Below are 10,659 nucleotides of genomic sequence, written 5' to 3'. Positions count from 1 at the left end.
TATACAATATTTCGACCTATCATGTCGACACATCTATATATATTTCGGAACAACCATAGACACTCTATATGTGAATGTTGGGGTTAGCTATACATGGTTGAGGTTGATTCCAAAATATATATAGTTTGAGTTGTGATCAATACTGAGATACGTATACACTGGGTCGTGGATTGATTCAAGATAATATTTATCGATTTATTTCTGTACATCTAACTGTGGACAACTAGTTGTAGGTTACTAACGAGGACAGCTGACTTAAGAAACTTAAAACATCAAAATATATTAAAAGTGTTGTAAATATATTTTGAACATACTTTGATATATATGTATATATTGTTATAGGTTCGTGAATCAACCAGTGGCCAAGTCTTACTTCCTGACGAAGTAAAAATCTGTGAAAGTGAGTTATAGTCCCACTTTTAAAATCTAATATTTTTGGGATGAGAATACATGCAGGTTTTATAAATGATTTACAAAATAGACACAAGTACGTGAAACTACATTCTATGGTTCGATTTTTTATTAAGTCTGGTAATCTAAGAATTAGGGAACAGACACCCTAATTGACGCGAATCCTAAAGATAGATCTATTGGGCCTAACAAACCCCATCCAAAGTACCAGATGCTTTAGTACTTCGAAATTTATATCATATCCGAAGGGTGTCCCGGAATGATGGGGATATTCTTATATATGCATCTTGTTAATGTCGGTTACCAGGTGTTCACCATATGAATGATTTTTATCTCTATGTATGGGATGTGTATTGAAATATGAAATCTTGTGGTCTATTGTTACGATTTGATATATATAGGTTAAACCTATAACTCATCAACATTTTTGTTGACGTTTAAAGCATGTTTATTCTCAGGTGAATATTAAGAGCTTCCGCTGTTGCATACTAAAATAAGGACAAGATTTGGAGTCCATGTTTGTATGATATTGTGTAAAAACTGCATTCAAGAAACTGATTTCGATGTAACATATTTGTATTGTAAACCATTATGTAATGGTCGTGTGTAAACAGGATATTTTAGATTATCATTATTTGATAATCTACGTAAAGCTTTTTAAACCTTTATTTATGAAATAAAGGTTATGGTTTGTTTTAAAAATGAATGCAGTCTTTGAAAAACGTCTCATATAGAGGTCAAAACCTCGCAACGAAATCAATTAATATGGAACGTTTTTAATCAATAAGAACGGGACATTTCATTACTATTATCAATATGATTACGATTATTATTATTATTATTATCATGAGAATGATACAAATTATTATTATTTTCGTTAATATTAGTACTTGTAACATTTTATAATTATTAGTATTATTATTATCATTAACATAGGTATTATTATTAGTATTATCATTATTATTGATAAAGTTAATATTATTATTACTAGTAAATCATTACCATAAAAAACTATCATTTTAACAGATAAATATTTTGTATGTAAAATATACTTATTCCATATGCTATAACTATATTAATATTTCATATAGCTATATATCAAACATATTAGTGTTATTTATATAAATACTTACATATAACAAACTTTCGGTTTTTAAACATAAATATATTTATATAACTAAATGAATAAATATTAATTATTTAAAATGTATAAATACAAAGTAAATATATATAACATATAATTTAAGAAATAATATACAAAAACAAAGTATATGTTTTAAAATAGAATTTAGTAAATCCTATATAACTACAAATATATAAATAATATATAAATGAAATTATGTAATTTCCATTATATGTTTTAATAGATATACAAATTGATATAGGTTCGTGAATCCGAGGCCAACTCTGCATTGTTCAGTATCATCGTGCGAATATTTTTACTACAAAATATTGTATAGTGAGTTCATTTGATTCCCTTTTACTCATTACATTTTTGGGACTGAGAATACATGCGCTGTTTTTATATCTGTATTATTAAATGCTTTTTTAGATATATTTTTAAACTGGGAATACATGAACTGTTTTATAAATGTTTGACAAAATTGACACAAGTACTAAAAACTGCATTCTATGATAGAATTATTTGGATTCAGAGGTTCGATTTATATAATATTGTATTATCGACCATCGGTGAGAAATTTTGGCATTGCACGACGCATTAGCTACCGAAATGGTTCGATTTAGTAGCTACTATCGGTAAGAAATTTTTGCATTGCACGATGCATTAGCTGCCATTTTAGCTACCCTCGGTGAGAAATTTTTGCATTGCACGATGCATTAGCTGCCGTTTTAGCTAACCTCGGTGAGAAATTTTTGCATTGCACGATGCATTAGCTACCGTTGTAAGATTGTTTACGGTGAGAAATTTTTGCATTGCACGATGCATTAGCTACCGTTGTTGAAATTATTTACGGTGAGAAATTTTTGCATTGCACGATGCATTAGCTACCGTTGGTGAAATTGTATTGTATTAACTACCTCGGTGAGAAATTTTTGCATTGCATGACGCATTAGTTACCGTTGGTGAGTTTGTTTTGAAAGGTTCCGGTGTTCTTCATATGAATGATTTTTACAGCAGTGAGCAGACCTGCACAGATTTTTTTCGAAATATAAGTATCTTGTGGTCTATTATATCATTGGAAATGATTGTTTATGATAAACTATTGAACTCACCAACCTTTTGGTTGACACTTTAAAGCATGTTTATTCCCAGGTATGAAAGAAATCTTTCGCTGTGCATTTGTTCATTTTAGAGATATTACTTGGAGTCATTCATGACATATTTCAAAAGACGTTGCATTCGAGTCGTTGAGTTCATCAAGATTATTATTAAGTCAATTATAGTTGGATATATTATGAAATGGTATGCATGCCGTCAACTTTCGATGTAATGAAAGTTTATCTTTTAAAAACGAATGCAATGTTTGTAAAATGTATCATATAGATGTCAAGTACCTTGCAATGAAATCAACTATTGTGAATCGTTTATAATCGGTATGATTTTTATAACACACAACTATGTTCCTAAACCTAGAGGTCATTTCAATATCGGCAGTCATTATGATTTTTATAACACACAACTATGTTCCTAAACCTAGCGCTAGTTAATTGATTAACGAAGCATATTAACCAAGGTCAAGTTTAGAACCATCATTGTGCATTTTTAAAACCATTTGGACTAGACCCTTTTCGTTCTCTTCCCAAACGTAAATCAACCCCTTTTAACTTTAAATCACAAGCCAACATCTAGCTATTAAGATATAGTTATACCATAATCGTTCTATGTCACTATTCTATCACTAAAACTTCAACTTTTAGACAAAACATGTACATACTTTAAATACAATTATAATTTTCAACTCTGACCTACACAATCATCATCATATATGTCGAATGGAAAAATCAGACGAAAGTAGGGCTCATTCCCCTTAATATTTCGTCAAAAATCAAAATCACAAATATCAACCAAATCAATTCACAATTGCTACCTGCCGTCCGTTCACCATTACGTCTCTGTTGTCTGCACTATCTTCATCTTCTAAATTTTAACTAAATCCGCTTTAACAAGCCCATATTTAACACCATTATTAGCGATGATGTGTAAATACTTCAATAAGGTTTTTAACATTGGGATGAATTTGGGAGGTATTTATACTGCTTACGACTTGTATGTATAAGTTCGTTGATGATTGTGTAAATCTGAGTTTAAAAACTAGTTGCAAATCAAAGAGTTTTTAATAACCTTTATCGGGGAATTTACATAGGCATGATAATTTAGGATTTTGTAATAGTGTTTTCGTGAAATATGTGGGTCAACATATTGATGAAATCATCAATCATCAATAATAATAATGGGTGGATATTGTACTAGAAATATATTTGGCGGGATATTAATTTTAAAGTTAATTACATCCATTGATCCCCGTAGTTTACAGTTTTTCTAAAATTATATCGATAGTTTTTTTTTTGTTTTATTTATTTATTTATTTATTTATTTATTTTTTTAAAACTGCGTTGACAATCTTCTTAAAATGGATAGTGGTGGTCACAAACCTAACGCTAATTACTTGATTAACCGAACAAGTTAACTGGCGTTAGGTTTAACACCAACACTATGAATTTTAAAAACTATAGGAACTATCCGTATAATTTTATATAAGAAAAGAAATACCAATGTATTTTTAGATAAAACAAAGGGACCAACAATTTAATCTTAATAAAAATAAAATATAACGAGCCAATATTCAACATCCGTGTGCGGTTTTAGCGGTTGTTGCAAGTAGGAAAAGTCGAAGAAATAATCATAATCAAATAAAAAATAAATAATTACGACTAATTATCGAATTAAATCTGGTCAGCTAGCAGTAGTAGGTGTTCTAAATTCTGATTACTCAGAGACTTTTTTTCATCTCCAGTGAGAACGAGCTTCAGGTATTTTGATTGGATTTCCCCTCAAATTGTGAGTTTAATTTCAGTTAAATTTCATCAGTTTGATTATATAATTTATTATTATTATATCTCGTAAATCGTAACTTTGGGGCGCCTATTGCTAAATCAAGTTTGTTGCGGTTGAATACATTTAGTGTTTATAATTTTTTGTTGATTTTGGTTCTGATTAACTAGTCAAAACTAAGAAATCGCTTCTCTGTTAGAATATTAGGTATGATATAGTGTTTAAGCTTGTATATATAGCTTAATTAATCATTAAATTAGCTTATCTTATGAATACATGATCAAATATATTGCTAGATAGAAAATGATACTTAAATTAGCTTATGTTTTGATACTTCATAACCAATATAGTTTGACAGTGTATCGATTTGCATATGTTAGTATCATGATTTATAGTGAAACATGTGTTTATTAAACTCCTATAGAACAAGAGAGTAACAATAGAGTTTTTTTAGCTGGTTGAGGTTTGAAATATGATAATATATTTGTTTGCAGGGTTTGAGAGCTGAAATTTGGGGATGTTATGAAGGAGCATAGTGTAATGCTATATATGATATTATAAGATTTTAATAATTTATAAAGCGTTTATGTTAAAATGTACTTTAGGGCTTGGAACACTGCTTTAGGTGATATGGGATATGCTTTGAGTAGATTGGAGATAGACCCCGATTATTCCGATAGTGAATCATCTCCTGTTGGAGATGATAACGATAGTCCTCGACCTTCATCACAGAACGAACTCGATCATGAAGTTGCTAAGCTTACAAAACTTGGATCGACTCCACATGATAAGTTAAAACGGGTTCTTCCACGGAGGAACGAGTTTATCGTTTCGCCAGTTAAGATGTTGGCGGGTCGAGAAGGGAATTATTCGGGTAAAGGGAGGTTTTCTGCAGCCGACCGTTGTCATATTTTGAACAAATATTTGCCCGTTAAAGGTCCTACTGTTGTAGATCAATTAACTACCCGTGCTTACGTTTCACAGTTTTCAAATGATGGTGCCCTCTTTGTTGCCGCATTCCAGGTACTTGTTTTTTGCCCTATCATTTAATTTAGGATAATCTAAAAATGTAAATGCAAATTTTAGTGATTTTCGTTTCTACAATCTTACCTCATAATAATTTATTGATGTACATCCTTTTCGGGTTAACAATTATCCTGGCCATAGCAAATAGTAGCTTTTAGTTTTTTCCCTACGTCCAAAAGCTTTAAGCTCCTTCAACCAAACGAAGCTTTTTACTACGTATTAGATACCAACTTTTTTATACAAGCTAGAAGCTCCTAAACACTCCAAAAAGCTCTCATCCAAACATACCCAAAGTATATTCTAGTTTAAGGGCATTATGGTCTTCACAATTAGGATTGTTGTATATTATTTCACCTAACAAGTGTAAATTATCTTGTGTAACAGGGAAGCCACATCAAAATCTATAATGCTGAATTGGGGTGGAAACTTCAGAAGAATATTGTTGCCAGAAGCTTGCGTTGGACGGTTACCGACACCTCTCTTTCACCCGATAAACGTTTCCTAGTGAGTAACGCTTTAGATTCTTGTTTTCTTTTTCTCCCGATCCTCAAAAACTACTCGAAATAGATTGAGTGATTACATTCCTTTACAACATTTATGCATGCAGGTTTATGCGACTATGTCTCCTGTAGTCAACATTGTGAATATTGGATCTGCTGCTACAGAGTCTCATGCTAATGTCACGGTATGAAACTATGAACTATCTTTATCTTGTGAGTTAGTAGTCCTATGTGTGCCTTGAACTTATGACAGTATTATCAACTTTTTCATGCTTTCTTTAAATCAAGATCTTTATGTTTTCAGGAGATTCATGAAGGTCTAGAGTTTGCTGGTGATGATTTAGGGGGATATTCATTTGGAATTTTTTCGGTGAAATTTTCGAATGATGGTAAAGAACTTGTAGCTGGAAGTAGTGATGATTCAATCTATGTTTATGATATTGAAGCAAACAAACTTTCTCTTCGGATTCAAGCACATACGGTAATGCCACTGTTACTAGCCTTATATAGCCTTCATTCTACATATAGGTTCATGTTTTTGGATGCTTATAATTTTAGTTAGTTATGTGAATGTTCCTTTCCTTATAAACATCTATACATGTTCTACTCGATCCATTTTGACAAAATGCGTCAGGGTGACTCTCGTAGAAATTTTTGACCACAAGTTTTAATTTCTCTTACATATATTAGAATTAATCTTTCAAATCTAATTACTATTACTATAATTATACTAATATATATTATTCGATATAGATATAACATAACCTATATTAACCTCGTGTTTTAGCTCATGTGGACTGTGGTAGTGGCTTGCCTCTCTTAGCGAGAGGTCAGGAGTTCGACTTCCATAGGGTGCAGCATTGCACACAAGGTTGCCCCTTAACCCTTGAATTCCACCCAAGGGTGCCTTCCGCACATCGCGTTGCGGGGCAGTGGGGGAGGGGGTTTAACCGCCCATGCCTTCGGATTGGGCCAGGTTTCCTCCTGGGCAGCAGTTGGGGGCGGGTTATGCAACTGCAGGAGATGAACACGTAGGTGGTTTAGTCCCCCTGGGTGATCCCGAACTGCTGTTAAAAAAAAACATAACCTATATTGACTCATTAAGTTAATTGGTTCTAATGGAAGTCCATTTCTATTCACAACTAATTATGATTCTTTACTAGGTTGCTATCAGTTAAGCTACTTATTTAGTATGTTGTTAATTAATGCAGTCAGACGTTAACACTGTGTGCTTTGCTGATGAAGCGAGTCATCTAATTTATTCTGGGAGTGATGATAATCTCTGTAAGGTAATAAGTCCTTATATGAAAACTAACATTGACTTCTGTTATCTAATTCGTATGTCAACTTCACGATAACGGCATCATTTTTTTCATTTAGAAACCCGTCACTCAGATTTGTCATTTTGAATACCAAATGGCATCAGGATCTTTAGGCATATGTATCATTAATCATTTCTCAATTTATTTCTTTTCCATTTTTTTGTTTTTTTTGTTTTTCTTTTGATGTTTTAGGTTTGGGACAGACGCTGCTTCGGATCAAAAGGAAAGCCAGCTGGAGTCCTAATGGGGCATCTAGAAGGAATTACATTTATAGACAGCCGTAATGATGGTCGTTATTTCATTTCGAATGGAAAAGATCAGACAATTAAGCTTTGGGATATCCGAAAAATGTCCTCTAATGTCACTCGGTATTTTGATCTTTCCATTTCGGAACACATAGATACCAATGTCGATCATCATTACAATCAATGATTTATTTATGTTGTATCGTAATCGCATTATATATCTTCTTTAAAGTTTAAAGGGCTACAAAAAATAAATTTATGTAAACAGAAAATTTAATATTCAAAGACCAACAATGGTTTATTTAAGTTACCTTTTTTGACAGAAAATAAATTAACTCTACTATTCTTAATTAACAGTGGTTAATATTTAATGACTAACAAAATTTGATTTTTAATTTTCAGGACTCCTGGGTTTAGGAACTATGAATGGGATTATAGATGGATGGATTACCCACTTCGGGCCCGAGGTGTAAAACATCCAAATGATCAATCTGTTTCTACTTATAAAGGTCATTCAGTATTGCGCACACTCATACGATGCTACTTTTCACCTGAATTTAGGCAAGTACAGATGTCACGTTAATCACGATCTTACCATTTGTTTGCGTTTGTTTGTTTGTTGTGTTTTGCAATATTGATTGATGATGAAGGATAACTGATTCCTTGTTTATGATGTTGCAGCACTGGGCAGAGGTATATTTATACTGGATCTCATGATTCATGTGTTTACATATATGATTTGGTACGCATCACATCATACATTACCTTGCGGTTATTATAAATCTCACATCAACATGACATGGTTGATTTTTAAATAAATTTATTATAACGATTTCAGGTGACTGGAGCGATAGTTGCAAGACTTGCTCACCATAAGTCAACGGTACGTGATTGTAGTTGGCACCCTCATTATCCAATGCTCGTTAGTTCGTCATTTGATGGAGATATCGCGAAATGGGAATTCCCTGGTAACGAAGGGACCCGCATTCCCGTTAATACGGCTAGGCCCCGAAGATAAGGTAAAGATAAACAAATTAAATACAAAAATAACTTTTTGTTGTTGTGCAGTAGTATACATTATACACCCAACCCCTGTTATTTGTCATTGTAATTCCACATAAATAGATTTGTATATTAAATTAAATTTATTACTATATGAAAATTCTTTTCATAGGCATATTTGAATATTTTTATACGTATGTGCACCAAATATGCTCTAAATGCATGTATGGTGTGTGACTTGCAACATTTTTTTGGTAAGCAAGGAAACCCTCCTATGAACGAACACATTGGCTCCCCATAGAAGGTAAAAACCTCGGGTAATCAAGCCTCCCGAGCACGAGACCTGGTACCGGGTGATTTGCGCATTATGCGAACCCTCTAGTCACACTCCCTTTTTGAAAAATTTGGCATAACCAAGGATTGAACCCGGGTGACGTGCTTCATTGGTCAACTCGGTGGCCACGTGGTTGACTTGCAACATATGTAATATGTATACATACGATGTATGTATTTGTGAGTATACGTATGTGTATGCGTATGGCAGGTCTGCATGTTTAGGAAATGTATAAAGTATTTAACTTATTCACTTACCTTATGTTGACAATAGTTCACTAGATTGATCATTAGTATAAAAGTATAAATGGCCATGTAACCTGTTTAGGGTTAATAAATATACATATCCAGTAGCTGAAAAAATACGTAATGTTTTTTCACATCAATCGCATTTATATTGTATTTGGTTTAAAGTAGATGCAAGTAGATGGAATGCAAATAAATATGAACAATTGTATACTATGAGTAGATTATCAACCAAACAAAATGTACCAATGTTAATTACATACATATGGATAACGTAACAGTGAATAATAATGGATTGACCAAAAAGGTTAATGAAGAATAAACAAATTAATAGACCATTTAATACTTACTCTAAAAATAGAAATAATGGTAACAGAAACAAACAAAATGTACCAAAACAAAATAAAAACAACAAAAACAAACGTCAGAGACTGAACCAACCTCCTGCCTCATGCCACCAACTCTCCGGGCAAACCCCACACATGGTTTTATTTTAGGTAGCTACACTTTGAGTTGGTACCACATTTATTCCATTGCTACATTGTTACATCTATAACAAGTAATTACCTTATAATTACATGTTAAAAAGTGTTTGTTATGTGGATAATCTGTTCACTCAGATTGATTACTTTTGTTGCGAGATTCGGGACCGATTGTTGCAAGATTCGTGATTGAGTACTTTTTTTTTAGGATATTAGATGATGTTGTTTTTGCTGGATAAAACTTTCATCAAGAGTTGCACATCTATTCTAATATAGTTACGTACATTTTCAAAAACATTGTGATTTGTTATGTATAAAACAAACTTTGTTATGTAAATATTATCTTCCTTAGTTGCTATGGTTCCTATAAGTTTTAAGTTTTTTACAACTCTACCTAACAATCAAACATATAATTCCAATTCTGATCACTACCAATACGTCGTGACGTTTACAAGGAGTTGAAAACCGAATTCCGAATCAAAATATTTATGTAGTATGTATTTATTAATGATAAGCAAATGGCCAACCAAAATGCTATTGCAAGATATTGGGAATGAAGAAAACAACAACATTGATACATTGGACAATAAACAAAATGTTTCAAAACCATCATTTTATTTATTTTTTATTATTACAAAACCATAATATGTGATTCTATGAAATACCAAACGAATTTTAACTGTATAACACACACTACAACAGAAAATGCATATTCTCCTATACATCTTCTAAAAAATAAAAGTGTGGTGATTCAAGTATACCATTAAAATATTTACGTAAGTTACTAAACTTGTTTTAAAGTGTTAACTATGTATAACATCATAAAACATACTGGTAACTCACTCCAGTTTTAAAAATTTTGTTATTCAACATTTTTTTTATCAAATGTCTACTGACACTTTTTTTTTTTAAAAAAGTGTTCAAAAAAAAAATATCACATTACTCATAAATACACCATTACTAAAGTACTAAACTCATGTTTCAAAGATCACAACCATACGTCACTTTTTACACAAAAAATAAATTAAATTTTTAAAGAATTAATTAAACAAAAAAGATGGTAGTAAATTTCCTGTT

General features: G+C 31.9%; 1 protein-coding gene across 2 annotated transcripts; it reads left to right on the top strand.

The window, feature by feature from the left end:
• Positions 1-4,247: 4,247 nt before the first annotated feature.
• LOC139872112 (LEC14B protein-like) lies at positions 4,248-8,711 on the top strand. 2 transcript variants are annotated; one of them, XM_071859927.1, is made up of 10 exons: positions 4,248-4,404; positions 5,032-5,449; positions 5,837-5,956; positions 6,060-6,137; positions 6,257-6,433; positions 7,164-7,241; positions 7,467-7,642; positions 7,922-8,080; positions 8,201-8,261; positions 8,358-8,711. In XM_071859927.1, the coding sequence occupies exons 2-10, from the start codon at positions 5,057-5,059 to the stop codon at positions 8,535-8,537; spliced, it is 1,422 nt and encodes a 473-aa protein (XP_071716028.1). In that variant the 5' UTR covers positions 4,248-4,404; positions 5,032-5,056; the 3' UTR covers positions 8,538-8,711. The 2 variants fall into 2 exon arrangements, with proteins under 2 accessions (XP_071716028.1, XP_071716027.1); XM_071859926.1 differs by having other exon boundaries at positions 4,921-5,449.
• Positions 8,712-10,659: the final 1,948 nt, after the last annotated feature.

The sequence above is a fragment of the Rutidosis leptorrhynchoides genome, chromosome 10 (assembly GCF_046630445.1).
Source record: "Rutidosis leptorrhynchoides isolate AG116_Rl617_1_P2 chromosome 10, CSIRO_AGI_Rlap_v1, whole genome shotgun sequence".
In the NCBI taxonomy this organism is placed as follows: domain Eukaryota; kingdom Viridiplantae; phylum Streptophyta; class Magnoliopsida; order Asterales; family Asteraceae; genus Rutidosis; species Rutidosis leptorrhynchoides.
The sequence above is the reverse complement of the archived record's forward strand: the minus strand, read 5'-3'. Positions and strand labels throughout refer to the sequence as shown.

Excerpts from the sequence above, each read along its gene's own strand:
- LOC139872112 (XM_071859926.1), top strand. The coding sequence starts at position 5,021 with ATGTACTTTAGGGCTTGGAACACTGCTTTAGGTGATATGGGATATGCT. Across the intron at positions 7,242-7,466 it reads GTGATGATAATCTCTGTAAG|GTTTGGGACAGACGCTGCTT; the intron begins GTAATAAGTCCT and ends TTGATGTTTTAG. Across the intron at positions 8,081-8,200 it reads TACTTTTCACCTGAATTTAG|CACTGGGCAGAGGTATATTT; the intron begins GCAAGTACAGAT and ends ATGATGTTGCAG.